Source organism: Amblyomma americanum, chromosome 11, assembly GCF_052857255.1.
Source record: "Amblyomma americanum isolate KBUSLIRL-KWMA chromosome 11, ASM5285725v1, whole genome shotgun sequence".
Taxonomy (NCBI): Eukaryota; Metazoa; Arthropoda; class Arachnida; order Ixodida; family Ixodidae; genus Amblyomma; species Amblyomma americanum.
This window is the reverse complement of record NC_135507.1, coordinates 84677159-84699268: the sequence shown is the minus strand read 5'-3', so window position 1 is coordinate 84699268 and position 22110 is coordinate 84677159. Positions and strand designations below refer to the sequence as shown.

General features: G+C 45.0%; 1 protein-coding gene across 2 annotated transcripts in view; it reads right to left on the bottom strand.

Moving 5' to 3' along the window:
• LOC144110355 (uncharacterized) overlaps positions 1 to 22110 on the bottom strand; it is a 40486-nt gene that overhangs the window by 14140 nt on the left and 4236 nt on the right. The window contains exons 1-6 of one of the 2 annotated variants that reach the window (XM_077643210.1): positions 14387 to 14967; positions 12080 to 12207; positions 4807 to 4943; positions 3627 to 3725; positions 1986 to 2096; positions 1178 to 1264 (exon numbers count right to left, since the gene is read on the bottom strand). In XM_077643210.1, coding sequence (XP_077499336.1) covers positions 1178 to 1264; positions 1986 to 2096; positions 3627 to 3725; positions 4807 to 4943; positions 12080 to 12207; positions 14387 to 14586 — 762 coding nt within the window. In that variant the 5' untranslated portion in view covers positions 14587 to 14967. Of the gene's footprint in view, positions 1 to 1177; positions 1265 to 1985; positions 2097 to 3626; positions 3726 to 4806; positions 4944 to 12079; positions 12208 to 14386; positions 14968 to 21542; positions 21749 to 22110 lie in introns of those variants that run through there. The other variant, XM_077643209.1, reaches the window with a different exon arrangement.

The following is a 22110-nucleotide window of genomic DNA, read 5'->3' as shown; positions in this document are numbered from 1 at the left end:
GATAGTACGGCTATTACTAATGACCGGCTACAAGTCTCAAATTTCAACAAGGTGCCTAATGCCCAATTAACAATTAAAGTTAATTATCAGAAATTAGTTAACCAGCTTACTACTTAAGCCAATTCACCGGCTCTCCGGTGTGCGCCAAAACTGGTAATACTATGCTGCAAAAGCCATATCTTTACCCCCAAAAACCTATTTTTGAAAATTACTTAGTCTTCCCTGAAACACCCTGTATGCCCGCCAGGGAAGTAGCGAACCAACACGGTGCCCATATGCATGAGTCAGTAATGTGGTGTTTTGCGAGTGCTTCTGGTGGCCTTTGGGGCCAAAAAATCACAAAAGAATTGATTTTTTTAAATAGCATACTTAAAACCTACAGCTCATCGATTGTTGGATCAAATTTAAGCTGTAAAGCCAATTTAAAATTGCAGTTTGTACCTCATCTCTGTTTATTTTTCCCGAAGTTCTCGAAAGAAAAGTTTCTACTGTTTGCAAGTTTACGAGGAGGATATCTTGGCTCCCAGAACAAACATAGCAATCATTTTTGTTGTAGCATACTGCAAAATGGTTAACCGATGCAATGTTGGAACCAAGTCTCGCAATTTATGCTTACAAATTATTTTGTGCATTCTAACTTAGACCACTCATTAATCAGCCTATCTCAACATTCTGTAAAATAGCTAATATTAGCTTAACCTGAAAAGTACTTCCAACATTGGATTCCTTGTATTTTATATTGTCTAGCCACATTTTCACACTGGTTCTCTGACCACTGGCTTTTTTTTATATTGTGATTGCAAGCAAAGGAATATAAATGTGTAATATTTTAGAAACTAGCAGGCGTAAAAAAAAATCAAATTTATATTTCAAAATAGCACAAAAAACTGAATAAGACCGAACACCTTGGCCTAAAAGAAACAAAAAATTTTTTGCCACCATTTGTACTACTATGCTCACATACAGCACCACCTCGCATTTAGCATGCCAATTCGTCGACTGTTTAGGATTCAGTGGGATTGTGTAGCAGTGTTAAATGTCGTGTTCACTCAGAACTTGATCAGAATTGGACTCCATCAGGATCGCAAGTGCCCGTGTGAGAGTTCAAGCATTGCATTTACATACTGCCTCTGGCTGATGCTAGCAGTGACTCATTCAAGCTGGAGAGGACTCTGACCTGTTCCAGATCATGCAAGTTGGCATGGGTGGAGCCCTGGTCGTCTGCAGCCGACGAGGATGAGTTGCCTGCCCGCTGGACTTGCTCCTGCGGCGAAACGGGATCGATGGGCGCCACCCAAAGCCATGCACAGAGCAACAACATATTTACCTGGACAAGACAGGGCATGTGGCTAAGCTTGGAGCAGCTCCATCACTCAGACAAGCTCTACACCTCTTCGATTGGGAAGCTTTTACCTAAACTGTCTACCTGCCCAGTATCACCCTCTGGTTTACCTAATTGCGTTACTGCACCCAAGCTCTTGCAGGGTTGAACACCATTTGTGAATGCATCGTGTTCTCACTGGCTTTGGCTCTGGCAGAAAAGCTGCAAGAGCTACACAAAGGTGGTCGGCACTGAAATTGCCAAGTAAGCTGCTGCAACTGCTTTCTTTCCAGTGGGAAGGCAGAAAACAGTGGCAGAATAGGCTTGCTTGGGCAACTGAAGGTCTTTTGTTGGTCAGTGACATCTTTCAAAGACCATCACACATTTCTCAACCCTGTCAGTTGATTACTTCTTCAAAGAACTTGCATGACCAAAACCAGTAAAGCGTTACTCATTACCAAGAAAAGTTGCATGCATCAAGCACTTGCATGCATTAAACACCGCTATTTGGACGTGGCGAACATGGGATTCTCAGTACCTGTGACGGCAAAGCGTTAGCCCCATGCTGCTGTCACCCTGCAATGTCATTGCACGAGAATTCTTCCCTGCCCCATTACAAGGGAGGTGTGCAGTGGCAGCCCTGAGAATGCAGGCTGGGCCTTACCTTAATCTGGTCGAGGTCTTTCCGCAGTGCCTGCAGGCTGGTGTGCTGTTCCTTGAGGGCCTGCAGGCCGTTCTCCAGGCTCGACACCTGGCTGCCCAAGTTGGCCACGTTCTGCACGCACATGCATGTGTGCAAGAAGCATAAAACACATACACCAGCCCACAGCCACGTGTAAGCAGGCACCAGCTCAAGTCCCACCCAGAGAGGAATTTCACTTCCGCTCGATATTTCAAGCAAACAAATCAACACAAGCACTTTAACAGGAGACGTCCAGATGCTCCTGCCAGGGCCATTGAGTGCCTTAGCTTGTAAATTTCTACAAGAGATGGCAGGAGCAGTAACGGAGAAGGCAAAGAAAAGATAAAGAAAAGGATAAATGCCCTAAAGAACATGCACAGTACCAAAGTTTGTTTCCATTAGGTCTCAGTAGCAAGAACAAGAAAGAAAGGTCACTTTTTTTCAGGTGCCACGGGATAAAGTCAAGACATGTAGGCAGCTAAATCCAAAATACACCATTAGGAAGCTCAATTCATTGATTGTCTTCTACAGGTGAGTGATATTCTGCACCTGGCGCTTTGGCTTTTGCACTGTTAAGCACTAAAAATACACTGCATGCTGGAAAGTTTTGGCAACCAAGAGAATATAAGTAATTCACTACTTTAAGCAACACACATTACTAGGACTAATAAAGCAAGCACCAGCCTCAATGCCAAGCAGCCGTAACGCTTTCACACAAAGCTGTAGCAAACTTAAAAGGGCTCTGAAACACCTTCCGAGGAAAGCACATCAACTCGCTTAATCACCGCATTGTGTTGTCATGAAAATCTGGGCCAAATAACACACTTCTACATGCAGCAGAGGACCCAATCACGCGCGAAAGTTGACGAGCCCTTCCCAGCGACTTTTTCATGCTCGCACCCTCCTCCGTTGCTCGCATCTACGTATGCATGTCGAGAGGTGGCTACTCGTTAGATTCTTTCGGATGTAAGGCAGATACCAAGGCCGCGGGTCGGAAAGCTCCGCTCCCGGAGGTGGGGCCGGCGGAGCAGCGCCGACCTTCCAGCGTGCAAAAAGTGACGAGAGGAGAAGGAAAAGTGCGAAGACGCTGAAATTCAAATTTTGACTGCAGATAACTCAGCTTCTACAAAGCACATTAGAAAATTTCTTCCTGGACAGTATTCGTGAAGAGGCATGCTTTAACATCTCAGCTATACTGCAACTTTATTAGAGCCCCTTTCAGGGCCCCTTTAAGTCATGTCATTATTGCGCAAAACATTTGAACCTACAATTCCCAAGCTTAAGTAAGCCACACAATGACTCTGGCATGGCACGACCAAGGACAAATGATAACTGAGATAAAAGAGCACACATATGAATACCGCACGGAAAGACCCTAGTTCTGTTTCAGTAAATACCAAAAGCCAAGACATGTTCCAACACAGTCAAACCTAGCAGACTATGTGAAAGGCGTCTTCTCCAAGCGAAAGACAGTTAGCTGTTCATAAAGACATGTTAATACGAATGTGCTGTACAGCTAGTGTACGTAAGTGAAGAAATGTTACACAGATTAAGCAACTGCAATAATGCCACTTGGGGGAAATGAATCTGCCTTCAGTTATGAACTACTAATAGCGGACAGACCTGCTTGAGATCAGTGACAGCACTGGGGAGGCCCTTGATCTGAGGTGCTGAAGCCACGCTCTCTTGCAGGCTTCCCGTGGTTGCCTTCAGCTCAGCCACCTGTTGAGAAGGGCACCAGTCAGAAAGCAGCTCATTCGTGACAGTTAGCAGGGGCAACTACTGCTGCTTTTAGTGGCTTCCAAAGGTGCGCATGGGGGCAGTCAGAACAACACAAACAGCTCAGTTACACCCATTTTTCAGCACGGTAGTTGAGAAATGCAATAGTTTAAGAGGACACTTAAGAGCGAATTGCGGCTGGCCAATGCCAACCTCTTAGGTCAATCTAATTGCAAAAGGAGTTGCTTTCACTTCTCGAGGATCTCTGATGCTAGGCTACACTGTCATCCACTTCCAGTCAGTTATCACAGATTTCTTTTCAGCACTGACAGCACAATTTTGAATCGAGTAGTGCAGAAAAAAAATGCACCATTTCTAAATCCAATTTTCTGAGAAATAAATTTGTCTTTTCCTGCTGAAGAAATACCAATGCAGCCTCAAAAAACTATACCAACTTTCAGTAGTGCAAAAATTTGAACTCAGCTGTCCTCAGTACCCCTCAAAGAGGATGGAGCATCGGAGGTGAATCAGCTCATGCGCTTAGCACATTGTTAAATGCATGCACCCAAATCCCAGATAAAAAAGAAACTTGCTAAACTATGCTACGGCTTAGTTAGAACATTTAGCGAGAGCAGTCACGTCCATTTTTCTCTCCGCAATTGTGTCCCCTGTTGTCTTCTCCCTCTGCCCTGCGTCTGTTACGGTTTTTTAGTCAATGTTGCAGCAACTGGCCTACAACTTTACCCTGTTAAACTATGTGTCCCTCCATTTTCTCCTCCTAAGTCTTCTCTTATTTTTTTTTTCATCTTTCTCTTCTCTCTCTCTCTGTTGGCTCGGCTATTGATTTGGTTTGCCTTGGCTTGGCGCTGATCCACTTGGGTGCTAGCGCAAGTCAAGCCAAGCCTACAACTACAACAGGCTTCAGTTACACAACTCAGGGTGGGGCCCTATTGACAGATCTCGCCGTAAAATGAACAAAACAAACTGCAGCCTCAGATTCCAATGAAGAAAGGGTAGGCACGAGGCTAGAAGCCGACCAGAATTTTCAAAAAATGAGTTGCCCCGGGACTTCCTTCCTACCAACCTGCTTGGCCAGTGTTACAAGGTCCGCAGCAGTTCGGTGCAGCTCAGCAGCCGTGCTGCTCAGGTTTTGCTCCAGGCCCTTGATCTGGCTATGCAGGTCATGCAGCTGTGCTGGTAGTTTCTTGCCATCCACATCCACTGCACGCAAGTTCAAGCACTGAGCACAACGCAATACAGGCACTGTCTAGAAATTCGACACAGAGAGCTCCAGGGAAGAGAAGCTACTAAAGGAAAAGGACAAATGCTCACGCCGTGAGCACGGCAAACACTAAGATGAATTAAGTGCCCAAGTCATGAATGAAACATGCCGAGACAAACTTGTGCCAGAAAACTTGGCAAGTGTTTTCCTTGTAAGTAGTACATAGGTCATTAGACAAGTTTGGTAAATTCCAAGAAGACAATTTATGTGGCATTTGCACATGGCACGCTCTTGCTTGTCATTAAGTAAAATAAATATGAATAAGGCACCGCTTTTGTTTTAATAGACAGAGGCAACCCTTGAACCACGGCAGTGCATAGAACCAGGGCAGGCATTTCACTACTTTTTTTCCTTAAATACAAGAATTGAAAGGATGTCACCCCACATCAACAATGGTCCCAATTTTGTCTGGGAACCCCACAAAATGCACAGGCAAGAATTATCTGAAGACAGTATTTTAAACACCTCGCACAGAAGCTGAAAAAAAGAAAAAAGAAGAAATACAACTTCTCTGTTCTGATTAACTGTCACAAGGAGAAAATTAAAGGAATAAGAAAACTAGCTGTTCCCTTGTTCATCACAGTCTCCAGGCTTTACCATTTGTTTTCCCAAAATCTGGTCCCAGAAAAAAAGACTCATAACAAACAAGCGTGTCATCGCTGCTCTCAATGTAAAGTATTTCTGGGGCCGAGAAAATTTGCGAGAACAATTTTTTGGCAGAATGGAGACATTGAAGAGCAACTGGACTATTATTTGCAGCCATCTATGACACTAACATTGACAGAACAAAACACCTTCCTCCAGAAAAATGCACACAACTTCCTTTTGTTTTGCCATGCTTGTCAACAAAATCAGGCTAGGACCAGCTAGCAAACTATACCCCATTGAATGCAAGTTTGTTGGCAGTGCTGGGCAGGAGAAAAAGCGTGGATTATCAGCCAGAAACTGAATGGACTTAAGTGCCGTTTTGTGCATGTTATTCAAAAATATGTTGCTTGCAAACATACAAAAAGCTGCAGAGTTGAGAACTCTCCAAGTAAGAATTATTCAACACAGTCATTAGGTTTTGTCCAGCCATTTGGTGTTTCTCCATTGCGTTCAGTTATCTTACTTGTCGGCTTCATTTTAAGCAATGACATATTGATGGTCTGGTTGCTATTTGGTGCAATGACAGCAGTTCCACGTTCTCTGTTCCTTGACCAGGCATATGAGCACTGTGTGCACCATTATTGATGAGAATAAGTTTGATCGTGAGCTTGGCTTGGTTACATAAGGAGAGAGCATGCACACAGCATGAAAGAGGGCCTCAGATTACAAACGTGTCAACCATGCGTATCAGCTGAAACGTAAAGCCCACTGGATAACAGCAGTGAAAACTAACAGTAGCCCTACGAAAGTGCACATGAAACTGTCAGGCCTTAAGTATAGTAACCCAATCATCAATTGCGAGAAGTGTTTCCTCAGCTATTACAACAAACCTGGCAAACGGTACTGTGACAACAGTGCTGCCTCAGAAGTATCAGATTATCAATGAACTTCGTCTCAACTGAGGATAACCATTGCTTCATGCACTGGTCATGCTTGAATCATCACATACAAAACTGTACAACTGGGTTTCATTTCTCTTGTGTTCACGCCCTATTGTAAATTTTTTCACTTTTGTAATTTTTTCACATCTGCTTTTGTTGGAATTTCCCGGACACCTCTGGCCCTTCACCACAGACATTAAATTAAAAAAAAATACTTTAAATAAACTTTCATTGTATTTAAATGCTGTGCATGACATCACTGTGAGAACTATTCTCACTGTCAAATCTTCCCTCCTGTTCATGTCACCTCCAAGAAAAGTACAGAAGCCCCTTCAGAACTTCAAAATAAATGTAGTTCATACCTGCATACCGTGCTCATGCTTATTTCCACTCAACAATTTTACATTTTTGGTCAGTTGGCAAGACAAGCACGTAGAGTAGCAGACAGGGTATTGACCACTCTTAAGCTTTTCCCCTGCATTACATGACAAAAATAGAATAGGCTGCCTTTATGTTCAAGTGGCATCTACTTGCACACACATCAAACACTCAATTATTTTGGTTAGGTGACCTGTCAGAAGAGTTTGACTGCAGAAGCATGATCTATAATATTCTGTCCGGAAATGTACATTTCTAATTTTTCTCTCAGTGCTTACTTAGTAGGTAATCACTGCTGTGAGGTGGTATGCTCCTTCAACACCACACACAGTCTATTGTGAATGAAAATGTGCACATATCGGAAATATCATAACAGTACTGAAGAATGATGCTGCATTGCAATGAATTCATGTGCCCTCCACCATCCCAGATAATGACAGACACTCCGGCGCACTTTTTTGTTTGCAACAACCAAGATATTCCTCCACTTCAGGGCACAAATTCAGCTTCAACATGCCTTCACCTACAGCCAATGATAATTCACCAATGTGCTCAAGTCTAACAAGCTGTACGAAAGAATTGACTAAACTGTCCACAAACCTCACTGAAACAATGCGGTTTGGGCTACCGGACTGCCCGGAACCACTTGTGGTATAACCTAGACTGTGGAGCATATGCGTGTGTCCAGCATATGTGTGTCTTGTCAATAGATTCTTGTCAATAGATTTCCTGAACTACGACTTATGCCGCAAAGCATTTTTGCCATTTTTTTCACTGAGACAAAGGGGTCATCGCAAAGCGATAAAGATCAAAGACTAAACATTCTGGTAGTCACAGCCGCACCTTTCCTGCTCCGGTTGACCAAGCACCGCAGTAAAACTCTCTTCAACTTGCAACACGATCTACAACAATTCAGACAGCCATAGCCTAAAAAGACAGCACATGATCTCGTGACAACAACCTGGTCACACAGCCACTCCCGTGAGTCCACAATCACAGGTAACCGCAGTGCATTTAGATTTATTTGAAATGTTTGGTTCATTGACTAAAAATTTTTGGAACTAACATAAGAATACTAGTCCATCATGTCCATGACACCTACTAAGAGAAGTTCACTAAACTGAGCCCATCAAATGTAATTCTGTAATTTCACTTTCTGAGCCATATAGCCCAAATGAAAGAAGGTGGGAAAAAACAGCAATAAGGCAAGTGCAGGTCTGTGCAGTCAGACTAGTATAAAATCCAGCCACAAAAAAAAAAAAAGAGAAATATGTATTATTCTACTGACCATATAGTATTTCATTCAAGGTAATATCTGTTATCTGTTAGAAAAGCAACCACGTAAAACTTCACTAGAACACATCATCACGCATGATGCAGCACAATGACAAAGCAGATGCAAGGTAATTATGGAAGAAACCACTAAAATGACCATGACGTGCACAACTTCTTTTCAGCATTAGGATGCATTATTATGATGCACTTGCTGGATTATTCCTGCATTTAATTTGGGCAACAGACCTCTCCCGGCCTACGTCATCAGCATACGTGTTTCTGGTTCGATAGGCACAACATGTGCCGCACCTAGAAGGCTCCCACTGGCAGAAGAAAGGCTGTGAGGCGTCTTGAATAGAGGAACAAAGGCGGCGGGGGAGCGCTCAACACCAAAAAAACCAGTTTAGAACCGAAAGTAGACGATTTTGCCCATCGGGCCACACACTTTTGACATCACACTGTTTACACCAGGGAGAGGTCTATTCTTATGACATGAAAAATTTTTCGGCAGTTGAATCAAATCCATGCAACTTTCTCAATTACAGCGGGCCACACGTGTTTATTCGTGGTCAGATAGACAGGGCCTATTTTGATGTAACTAAAGCTTTTTAGACAGCTAATGAAGTTAGAAAAATATTGGCTGGGTCCCTTATACTATCTTATCTTGACAGCTGTCTTAACAACTGCTGCAGTCAGATTAGATTTTCCTGTTATGTATCCGATAACTTTGCATCGACATCAGAAGTGCCTTAAGGCTCTATCTTAGGAGAGCAAACTGTTCACTAACGAACTGCTGCTTCATATCACGGTCTCAAAAGCATTGTTCACTGATAAATTAAATTAATCTGCAAGAATAAGGAGCTAAAAGGCTGCCATCAACTGCAAGCTGACATGAGCAACATCGAGCAATAGTGCTCAATAAGCAAGCTTCAATCGGCCATCAAGAAAACTTCTGTAATGACCCTCTCTAGAAAACCTGACATAGCAGCATTTGAATACGCACTGCTTGGTAAAAAAATACCCGTTGCTGCTCACATATGAGATTACGGCGATGTTATTAACTGAACACTTGATTTCCAGTTACTGGCACTGTTCCACATGCAATGGCACATGCTACTATTCAAGAGTGGCTCAAAAATTTCATCAATTCAAATGTGTGCACACTTTCTATTGCACCCTCATAGGAGGCCACATCTAGAGCTTGCATCAGAAGCTTTGAATAGCATCTCCGCTTGTTGGTGCAATTCAATCACAAACTTTCAGCATCAGTTCATATGCATCATCTGTAACAGATAAAAATCGTCACAATCGTTCTTATGATTGTGATACTCCGCTAGCGGATCTTGTTATGCTAACTCTTCTAGACAAGCGGCACGCTCGCGGCACGGTTTCTTCACAAAGTCATGTGCAGTTCCATTCCTTGTGACCAGTTATGTTATTACAATTTCACATACCTCATGGAAGAACGGTCAAATGTTCCGATGGATTTTATCCTGACATGCAAGCCATTAGTACAATGGCTCATTGGCAAACTACTTATAGTTCAGTTTTCTGACTGCGAAAGAACTAACATATCTAGACCACACGTGGAACTGGGTTACCTCTGGTGTTCCTTGATTGTGACAGTGATGTTTTCAAGATAGTGTACCACGTGTGTTGTTACTCAGCTTTTCTCCTCAGTTGAATATCTTGCGCAGTGATATTCATGTTATCTTTTTGGCTTGTACCTTTTTCTCCTTGTCCAGATTTGCACCTTGCCTCAGTTTTCTATAATGTCTTTGTGGCATTTATTGGTGTTCTTTCTTTCTGCTTATTTCTGCTTCATCAATTCATCATCAATTCTTTTTTTTTCGTGGGCTGTTTTCATATTACCCTGTGATGCCCTATGGTGTTTGTACATGTACACAGAAGCCAAGGGGACCTCAACCAACATTCAACCCAATGAGCATATTAGCTTCAAAATCACGCATACAAAAATACACAAAGGCCAAATATTTATCTGATCAAGAGGTAAGTGAACTTTAGTGTACGCAAAACATTAATCACTGAGAATTGTGATAAAATATGCATTCCCATTAAAACAGGTGTGTTCCTCTAAAGTAAATACCATGATTGTTCAATAGCATAGAACATAGGGCCAACTGGTAGTTGTTCATCATGTAACAACATGCAACAAGACAGGGCAATAAGAAGAAAGAAGGCACTCAAGCTCCGCCTTGAGGGTATGACGCGATAGCGTAATCGGTTAATTCCCATACATGCTGAAGGTCATTCTCTACATTCATAGATCCCTACATTCGATTCCCTACCTAGTCCAACTTGCTACTCTTTTTTATCTATTAATCCATCCGGGATTTTTCGTTCACGGCCAACGCCTTCGACGCTGCGTGAACCTGATGCTGATGATGCTACGTACGGTGAAATGGACGCGCGGAGCGGCAAACCATGTAGAAGCGCTCACAGGCGCCTTACCGAAATGCATGGGACTCAAGTGGCAGTCGTAGTTCGTCAGCGCATCGTTCTCGACAAACCCAATGCCACGAACGCCAGCATAGCTTCTGCACCGAACGAACGGGCAGCATGCAGCAAGCTTCGTGGTGAACGCGCTTTGGATGTGCGCTGCATTCGCCGCTCACTGCGCGATTCCTGCGTCCACGCACGGCCCCACTGTGCCCAAACGAGACGAGTGGGAGGCGCTGCCGTCGTGCGCTATCTGTTGGGGCAGTGGCGTGCATTGCGAAGAGGAGGAGGAGGGAGTGGTTTTAGTGGGCCCCGCTTGATCGCGCTATGTGCACGCCAAGCAAAGAGGAAAAGTAGCAGAAACGTACTTTGCTACTCGCTTAACTGCGACTTCTGTAATTTCCATGCTCATAATTACTAATATACACCACAGCATACGTCTCTAAAGCACCCTTCTAAGACAACACCTTATTCACTAGACGTGCCTTTGTTCATACCAAATCATCAAGCTGGCACGGCGGAGTGGTTAGCGTGCTTGTCTCACACTCCGGAGGCCCTGGTTCGATTCCCCAACTCAACCAATTTTCTACTCGGTTTTATTTATTAATGCTTCTGGGATTTTTCGCTCAAGGCCAACGCCGCAGCCGCCGACACCAGCTTCCCTGCGACACAGGGCCCTTAACGCTATCGCATTAAAACAGAATGAACGCAAGCAATACTTGCAACTCAAATAAATAGGAAAACTCCTGATTAGGATTTTTCCTATTCTTTTATTTTCCTATTCAGGAGTTTTCCTAGAATCAATAGGAGAACTATTAATTCCAGGAAACTCCTATGCAGGAGTTTTCCTATTCAATTCAGTTGTCAGTAGCTCTTATGTTCATTTTGTTTTCTCCTTGTCCAATCTTGTCGCGTGATGTATTACATGATTCGCAACTTTCACAATTTAATGTTTTATTTAGTGCATTATTTTGCTAACATGTAGACATTTAAGTTTTAGCTACAGCTGAGGCAAAAGTGCAACTGGGATACACTGAAGTACTAGAAGCGAAATAGCAAGAAGATAATATCAATGCAGGAAGTGCACTGTGTGGCATTAGGGCCAACTAATGTAGGTTCACTTCATCAATACAAAGAAGACCTGAATGAAAAACTGGTGGCAACGACTGCATGCAACTCCATTCATCATGTACAGCAATGCACCAACCACAAGCCAGTAGTCACCTCGCACATCTGTCTGCAGGATTAGGAGGAGTGAAAATGTGGACACCAATGATGCTCACTTGGATTCAGTACAGGTGGTAAACGCTAAGCCACGAGCAACATTATTTACCAGTGCACAAATATCCAATACAGAGAAATGGAGGTACGCAACAACTGTGATGAGGTTAACGATGCAAGGAGCAAGAGGAGTCATCTCGCGTGACAATTACCTCGGTGCAGGCGCGTTCGGAGGGCGTCCACGTCCTGCCTGAGGGCGAGGTGCAGCCACACCAATGCCCCTGCCACCCCAATCAGCAGCACCAGCCAAACAGGCAGCCAGGCCCACCAGCGCACCGGCCTGGGGTCAAGGGTCAACGACAGTGCGTCCTCACCCTCGCCCCCTCAAGCAGCGACAAGCGATATGCACATTCCGAACCCTATTCATATTCTAAATGCATGCTCGCTGGTACAGAAAAATTACATTAAGCTGTGAAAAGGCGCTTTAACACCACAAAGACTGCGTGGGAACGAAAAGATAATATAACGGAAAGGCAGGCAGCTGCTGCTTAAATCTGGTGCTCATTTCGCGGCCTACATTAAAGATGTGTGCACACTGAACCACTATGCAAAAATAATACCGTTCAAGTTCTAGACTTACTGAAAAACTCGTATATTCCTGCTTGTAGTCATTATCTCATTACGGTTCTCATGTAAACGTTCAACTGTCTCTAAAAAAAGGGCTACAGCTCCATGCCTGCATTTTCGTTCTTTATGGCATGTTCCTCTCTTATTTAATTCCATGGTTTAGTTTTTAGCTTCCATGCAAACGGTTTCACAAAATGAATGCTTTTTCTCAGACAAAAACAGATGCATGCACCAGACTCACGCTCCCGAGGAAGAGCAACATGGTTTACATTGCAGAGTCAACGGACATTTCTAACACGCTATTTACCTTATGACTGACTTTTCCTAAACAACATTTCAAGGTGGCGCAGTCATAGCTGCCTCCCCATTAGTAGTATAGCCCTTCAAGCCAATCAGAAATCGTAGTTCTCTGTTAAAGGCATATTTCTAAGCAGGGGTTTTTCAAGGTTCACTTAACTTACTAAGACTTGAACTGTAGGTCCGCCTCTCCGTCCTGATCATTTCCTCTAACTCTGGCAGCAGTGTGGCATTTCATTCTCGCACAATTTGATTTTCAATTAGCTTCAGTTCAGGTGACTTCTAAAAGGCAACACTGCATTTGTGATGCATAAAGACCACTACACGCTTGCTGAAAAAATTTTTCAGCTTGTCACCTCATGTATTTTATGAATGTAGTCATTATTCAATCATTATTTCAGCTTTGAAACTCATGTACAAAAGTTTTTGCATGAATGTTGAAAAGAAAAATAAAATTTCCATTTTCAGCTCATCATTTTTGCAGCTGTTTAGCCACCACCACACTTAAGCCTCAATGTTTTCAGCGTGGAATCAAAAAACTGATTTAAATTAGTTTTTTGCAACGCTATCCTTGCAACCACAGCTGCAAAATTTAGTAATGAGAGCAGTGAGCTTTCTGTTGTGTTACAGGGAAGCCACGGCTCTAAACGATAAGTAGACGGTTCTTTTAAAGGCCTAACAACTGTGACTGTGGTAGGTCGTCTTCAACGGCACTTGTTTGTTTTTCTTAAAGCAGTGAAAAGTTAGCACTGGCTATAGAGAACATGAGATATGCCATGAGGGCTCGAGAACCCATACATAAATTCTAACTTTCATGCTGCCAATTTAGGGCCACTAACTTGTCTAAGCCAAAAAGTATGCAAGCCTATCTTTCAACTGCAGCAAATAAGGCCTCACCTCATGCTGGATGCTTATGCAAAGTGTGCTGAGCAGTTTAATGGACATATAAGGAGTAGAACGAGGGAGCCTTCAGAAGTATATCTTCCTACCTCTTCTATACACCACCACTCTGGTTCAGGCATACCTGATCAAACATTGATACTTTGTACATGAAATTATTAATGCATGTGTGTCTATCTCCAAGTCTATCTAATGGTCCATCAGTTCGCATATAAAAGACGACCAACACTTATACGTCACGGCTTGTTACATAACTACCAAGAGGCCACGTCAACTTACTGCCTGCGCACAGTCTGACCTGTGACTAATATAGCTTTTTATGAGAAATTTTATTGAGTACTTCAGCCTTGCATTAGCCACTAAAGAAAGCAAAGTCTACAACAGTGAGTCACTATATGTAACAGAGACAAGGGGAGAAGAGAACAAACAGTGGTTGCCCATGCTGCCTACGCCAACATTTGTGATTTTTCACGTGGTTGTTTTCCAGATGCATCTCGCGATACGCTACTCTAGCGTGGAGCTTAAATGAAGTAAGTTTCTAAGCGGCTTCCTCTGCCTTAGCTAGTCTTCCTTCTCGACACCGCCTCCCATCCCTACCGGCGATGACAGCACTGAGCCCACGCGGCGGTCAGTCGGGGGCGCGGGTCCCACGGGACCTTCGCGCCTCGACGCAACAGGAGGTGTACGTGACTCACGGCGCCGCCGCAGAGCGGTACGATGCGAGCACCGCGTACGAGGACTCGACGTCGGACGAGTCTGAACCATGGCCGCCGTTGCCTCCGGCGGCCGCGGCGGCCCCCTTCCTGAGCAACTCCTGCACCGAGTGCTGCGAGGCGGCACGGGGCGCGGTCGCGCGGCACGACACCAAGGCGTCCAGCTCCTTGCGTTTCTTCATCTTCTTGAACGGCGGGCCCGAGCAGGCATCCGGGCGGCAAGCCAGCTTCGCGGCGCCTCGAGACACCACCGCGGCCGGGTACGCGGTCCGCGGCAGCGGCAGCAGATCGATACGGACCAGCGCGGCGCCGATCAATCCCGCGACGCCATTGCGGCAGCAGACGCCGCGTCGCAGCGGACACGCAGTTCCTCGAGCAGACGACGCGCAGACGACGACGTCCCCGAGCGGCACGGCGGGCTCGGCATCGCGGCCCGACACGTCTTCTAGCCCGCGGCCTCGCCGCGCAGACTACAGCGGCTCGGGGACGAGGCTGCCGTCTTCTACTCGAGCTAGACTTGCGCAAGTCTGGACCGGTCTCAAAGCGCGAGGCGGCACGCACGCGTGGCGCTAGTCTCGGCCGTCCATGACGCGGGCATGACGGGAAAGCGCGGTCCCCGCGTGCGCGTTAGGTTTGATTCGCGGCGCTTACCGATAATCGGCTACGCGTCAACTGCAGAGAGTCGCGGTCATCGACAAACATACATTCGTAGGATTTCCGGCTCCCACAGATCATGGTGACCGACAGTGGCCGCGGCCAAAACTGTCTGTCTCCATCGAGGCGTCCATTAATTACTTCACATAATGCAGACAGTGAACTCAGTCAAGGAGCTGACTCCAATCTCTGATACCGTTTCACACGAGGCAGCGACGATCCAGATTCTGGAACGCGGCGCCCGCCAACTGTTCCCCTCCCACATCTGACAATGCGTCGACACCAAACTAGCGCGCGAAACTTCCTCGACTAAGCACTGCTTCCAAAACCCGCGCCTAGTTTGGAAAGGGCTGATGCTTTGCACCACATATGACATGCGCCAGCAGTTCCACCCCTACCAGAATAAATTTACCACAAGTTAACACTCAGAAGGTATAGCAAAGCGGCACGCTTATGGACCAAACACGAAGCCTTAGCATGCACTGAGAGTGCTCTTATGCTTATACTTTAATACGAAGCGCCCATCTTTGAGCGCAGCGCTATTTGCTTCCATGCGATGGAGCAAAACATTTCTGCCAGTTTTATTCCACTGTAGACGCCACTCAACGTCAAGGGTGGAAAAAAAAAACCCGCCCTAATCATCGAATGCTGCCCCCCTTTCGCCCCGTAAAAAAAAAAAAAAGACGTGTGCCATCGGGCGAATAGCAAATTTGTTTTAAAAAACAAAACAAGCTGTAGGCTCTGCTTTTAAGCAGATAACTACGCAGCAACAATTAAAATTCCAAGTTCCATTACTGCAGTGTCAAAGAGGCTCCCACGACCTCCTTCAAGGCACAACACGACAGAGCTAGCAACCTCGTGCTAATGGTGGCATCGCAAGCGTGGAGACTTCATCGCACAAACGGTGAACAACACATGCCGAGCTCGCTGATCAGGCGCATTGCAAGAACCACGCGTACAGAAGCGACAGAAAGGCAAAAAATGGTGCCAGAACGGCAAAAACGCTTGTGAAAAGGGAAAGAAAACAAGGGCAACGAGTCAATAAGCATCCAAAACAACGCACAGCTCGACGCTGGCAGATGCGCAGCCGATATAGACACAGTTGTCGCTGGCTGGTAGCATAGCTCAGAAAATGATACTATGCAGCCGGGCTATTTTTTTGGCTTGCGACAACGATCAGTGAGGGCCGTCGCACCTGTCGCACCTGTCGTTGCACACACGTCAGAGGTGTGCAGGCAACATACAATTCAGGCTGGAGGTGAAGGAAAGGGGGGTAATGAACGATTGCTTGTTGTGTCGGTCACCTCGACACTGCCCCCTTTCGGGAGCACATCCGATTCCACGTTTATCACAAGCTGTGGTGCCCTCTCGGGGAGAGCACGAAAATTCCTCCCATAATCAGAAAACCTGGTTGAAAACAAACGTCTATGAGTGATGCATACGCGATTTGCTCTACAAGGCACCAAGTGCACGCACGAAGTGGCAGATGCATGCTTGATATATCGCCATCTGTCACTTGCACCTGTCAACAGCATGAACTACGCATGCGCACCAGAAACTAGTATTTTAAAGCAAAAGCGTTACTAGCTTAGCAGCGCTAATTTCACTGTGTCTACACGAATGACCTTGAACAGGAGGAGCGGAGCTGGCTAAGTAACCACGTGACACACCACGTGACTCGCAGAAGCTGCAGTCGTGCGCTCCGCCGTCGTCGCGGCGGCTGCGCGCTGCCTATGCAATGTTTTTGCTATGGACGAAGCAAGTCAGCCGGAGCTAACATCCTCGAGAATCAGTACTTGCAGAAGTTGGGCAGAGTCTGATCATCCGGTTGACAATGCCAACCGTGTGAGGGATTTAGCAATCGATGGGATCATAAGCGCGCTAAACGGGCAGCCAAAACCAATGAAGAGCGGGAGCTTCACCTGGCTCATTGCTAACCACAGCTAAACTGAGGCTTAACCAGGCGATACCGAAGCTTTCACTTGCATAACCAGGGTTAGCTGAGCTAAGCTGCAGGTGTTGTTTCACTAGCGCAGTTCGAGAGAGGGCAGAGGTGTGGGGCATATATGCGAAGTGGCCGTGAGAAAAAGGTGGATCAACCTGCGCAATCCAAGCAGCACCTGAATTAAGGGGCGCCCAATGCCACAGACTTTCAAGGGCATTTGCCAAGACCGCCACGGAAATCCGCATTACCTAGATTATCAAATTAAAGGGACCCACAACTAAATTTTATTGATCCAACTATTTTCCACGCAACGGAAAACTTTTGTGTCCAAAGTGCAGAATACCACAACGTTTTTCTATGAAACAAAGCAGAGGATTTTCACCAACAATTTTTCTATCAGTGGATGCAGCCAGTTTCACGCGTCCCGATAATGAGAACCATGATCAGTGAGCACAACAGTGATTGCACACCAGCTACAGTGACATAACAAAAACTAACCCCAACCACCCGACATTGCGTAGTGTGTTTGAATTCCCACACCGAAGGTTGTTACGGCACAGTCACACAGGTATCGTTGATGTCAGCTTCTGCGGACTGTAGTAACTGCTTCAACCAAGAAATGCAAAAAACGAAAGCTCAAGGCAGTTAATTGGCAATGTGAAGGGAGCATTGCTTTTCATTGAGGAGCACATTGCAGGAAGCACGAACTATAACAAAAAGTGACAAACACTCCTGAAAGAAAAAAAACAATGTACTATAGCATGTAACTAATATTTTAGCAAGAGATGGTCATATGTTGGGATTCACTGATAATTGTGAAGTTTCACTGCGGGATGTTGTTCCAGTTTGCTTTAAGCAATCTTCAATGCCAAATTAATATTATACGTCCTCGTTTCTTACATGTTACAGAGCTCAACTTGTACAATATTAGGGAAGATTTTATTTACTTCCATTGCAAACAACAGGACAGTGATTAATTTTGCAAACAACAGTTCAAAACCGCATGATGATGTACGAGAGTGTGACCTTTTCAGCAATAAACTAAATGCTCAACACTGTGACCACAATCCACGATAGCTTACTGATGTGACGTATGACTGAAGTTGGCTCAACACAAGCATGGTTTATGGGGGTTTAATGTCCCAAAGCTACTCAGGCAATAAGGGACACCGTAGTGAAGGGCTCCGGACATTTCGACCACCTGGTGTTCTTTAACATGCACTGACATCACACAGTACACGGGCCTCTAGCATTCTGTCTCCTCATTGAGTGCTGAACTACAGGTATATGACTATGTGCCCACTGCTGAAAGATAGCTTCCACCACTCCACCACTCCCCCAGCATCCCTTCACCCCATGTCCCAAGTTAGGGCTGTTTTGCATGCTGTGATTATCATGTAAATGTATCACAATTTCTTTCACTTAGCAATGAAAATTGGTGCAGTTTACATCATGGGATCCACTCTGCTGGTCACACAGGCACTGTCAATTAGGTTGCCAAGCAATCAATTCACAGCTTCTTCGCTGTATGAAATGAGGCACAATATAGTAGAGGATTTCAAATTTATAAGTACACATGCCCAAACTTTTCCATTACTTCAATGCTCTTTCCATGAAGAAATACTAGAACCAGAAGGCAATGAACCACCCAAAATGTTTCTAACCCGTTGCATTTGTTGTCTTCCGGGCCTGGCAGGATCACCAATCTAGCGTTCCAAATCCCTCCAGTCCTTTATAGAGAGACAACTCTGCTTCTCACACATTTTCCATAGCTTTCACATAAAATGCCAGGGATGCTGCAAAACTTCTGATACACAACCCAGCAGCAAACCGGACGATTTGGCAACTTTTTAAAAGAAGTACGGGAGGGACATGAAAAACTAAGGAATAGCGCATAGCACAAACACACACAGAAAAAGTTGAAATCTTCACCGTGCATCTGTGCAAGAACAGTTTCCCCATTTTATTAACAAAATATTAACCAAGTAGCCCAACAACTATCTTATTACAGGTGATGATACTTATTACAGGCAATGATAGCTGCACAGAAAAAAAAAAGTATGTGTGCCCCACAACAATGATGAAGAAATTTGAATGAAAACAAAATTAAATTTGATGAAATAAAGCCGGGTGCTTGCATTCCACTTTTGGCAAACAGCTCGCATGATTGGGCATCATACAGACGCACATGGCAAAGCCTGTGAAACATCTTCCGCAATTAGTCTTGCCATGGCTGTACACTTAGGCAGCCTATTATGCTCAGAACCCATGCAAATGGAATGGTATCGACAGACAGGTCTTTTATGTACCACTACGCACCATTAAACAGGAGACTACCTTGAAAGTAGCCTGTACTTGTCATGTGCATCTTAACGTGGGAGCAGTTAAACAGCTCTGCCTTCTTCGTCAGTTTTGTCATTTGTGGCACTAGCTGGTTTGGTATTTAATGCACTTTTTGTCATTTTAACGTCTCTCCTCTCAATATAGTGCACTATGTTACATGTGTACTGTTGGATCAGAATCATCGTTTGGGCTAGTTGGCGGCCATTTGTTGACTTCACAGCGCGAAAGAGGCAAGTACAAAAGACATGAAATGACAGGGATGGGCACCTACTATTAACTGATTGTACTGAAGCTCATGGACGTTAATTTTATTGCAAGCCATCACCACGTGATTCTGATCCTGAATCTAGAGACATCACTCTGATGGGTACCCTTCATGAGCTCAGAAGGCTAACTGCGACCTACAAAAACTGCTCGAACAGTTAAACAATGCAAGGAGCTGCGAAGATATTGCTGCAATTGGACAGTCGACACCACACCAAACAGAATCTGGCCTCCAGTGGCACCGCAAGGTTGGCATGATTTCTGCCTCCACTGCCTGCAGTGTCTTCACAAGGGTGAAGAGACTACGGACAAAGATGGGCCCACATGACATGAGACCGTTCAACATCCGTAAGCTTCAATAAAATAGTTAGTGGCAGGCGACCGTCCCTGTCGTTCTTGTTGGCTTCGCGTTGTGAAGTCAACATGTGTAGTCTGTTTGATCACGTGTCTAATTTTGGACTGCATTATGAAATTATTTTCTTCTTGCCACTATGCAATCCGCAGAATGGCGTTTGCTTTTCTGCTTTCAGTAGACTTCAAAACAATGTTGACAAACTCAACAGCATCAAATATAAGTAACTTCATAATGTATGCTACTTAAATCACTGCCCTTGTGATGTACATATAATGCATTGCTCTGCCCACTTTGTACTGCCAAGTGAGGGTTTGAAAAGACATATCAAGCTGCCTAGAGCAGCTTTAGACTGTAGATATGACAACAGATTTCTTCTGGTGGAAGGGCATCTCCGGCCTCATAGCACCAAACACATGGTGACTTCAACTCACGTCCACAAGGTAACACATGCTGTGCTGCAAATCTTTAACGTGTTTAATGGAACCAACATAGGTGGAGTGGGCCTGAAAGTCATCACCATGCGCATGATTCACAGTGTATCGTGAGGGCGGTAAGTGCAACAGAATTATTAACCCCGAAAACCTTTTAGCTTGTTGTGGAAAATTGAGAAGCAATGTCATGCTGAGGCCAGGCAATGAAAAATTTGTTGAATAGACTGCACAATGGTACAGCTGCGCAGTATCCATGTATGGAGGTGTACTGCTGTAAAAAGGCTCTTTCTTAGCTACTTTTAGAGCCTGTGTCATTTCCCTCTAATTCACGGGTTGTCATAATGGTGGAGTCAGTGCGTGCATGTTTTAAGGTGGTGGTCAGTAAGAAGCCAGCGCATTCATGCTTCAACAGGTGGCAAAAACACTCTTAACCACTCCACTCATTAGCACTTGTACCAGTGCAAGCAACACACATAAGCATACATTTGAACGAACAGAGGGCTCTAATTTTCCTCTGTGCTTTGGCAATCTCACAAATTCCTCTGTATTGGAAACTTCCCAGCATGCAGCTTTAAGTTGAAAACACAGCAAAAGATATTTAAATCATGTTCTGAGATCATATTTTATGCGCTTCAAGAGAAATGTGAGACACAATTTACACTCTGGGTCACAGGAGCCCATTGCCCTGCTGCAGCAAAAATCTGCAGCTGCTAGCCAGTCATCCAGTCTTCAGTTTCTTCATTCTTGTCTATTGTGTTTGTTGTAGAAAGCTAACTGATTTAGTTTCCTTCTAATGGTAGTAGACTGTTATTGTTACGCAACTTCATTTATTGTAAGAAACATGAAACAATCAAACTGTTTGTTAGGAGGGGAGCAAGAGCTCGAAAAACTACATGCTCATTTGGCCCTTTTCCCTTGCCCCTCCAGATGGAGGAGCTCTCTGCTTCTCTCGACCTTAGGCCCTCCCCCTAGGATTCCCAGGGTCCCGTCGACACGGGGAGACGCCGCCCGCCATAAACAAGCGAGAGGTGTCTGGGTTTTGTCTCGTGAAGTGTATTTAAAAAAATCACATACAAAGGACAAACCGGTTAAACATGAAAAATAAACGAAGTTTCAACAGTGTTGTCGAAATGAAGAGGCACTCACTGTTCTGCCGGTAGATGGTGTAGAGGTGGTCCAGACGGGAGCGGACACTGAGCAGGAACCAGGCCTGAGCCACGAGGATGGCCACACCCAGCAAGAAGCCCACCGTCTTTACCATAGAGAAGCAGCCTTCACTGCTGCCACCACAACAGGCACCACCCGGGTGCGGGCCACCAGGAAGTACCAGGCCACGGGCACCCCTCAACCGCCTGCACCAAACGACACCGCAGGTCAATGTGAAGCGTATGCTCAATACAAGCTAGGAAATTACAGAACACATTCTAATGCAGGATGGGGCATTCCGACCAAAACATTCAAAGCAACCACAGAGAAATGGCGAAGAAAAATATTCCCTTAGACAAAAGCAAATTTTTTTCCTACAAAAAAGAAAATTTTTTAGAAGAGGAACGGCAGTCTTTGCCATGTGCTCAGAACACACTTGAATTGTGCCACGAGGAAAAGGATGGAGGAGGGAGGAGTGAAAGGAACCAGAGAGAAGTAGTCACTACACTGGAGATCTCCACGTGACTACCGACCCACCTAGAGCAGTTTAACATGCCCCGACATCGCC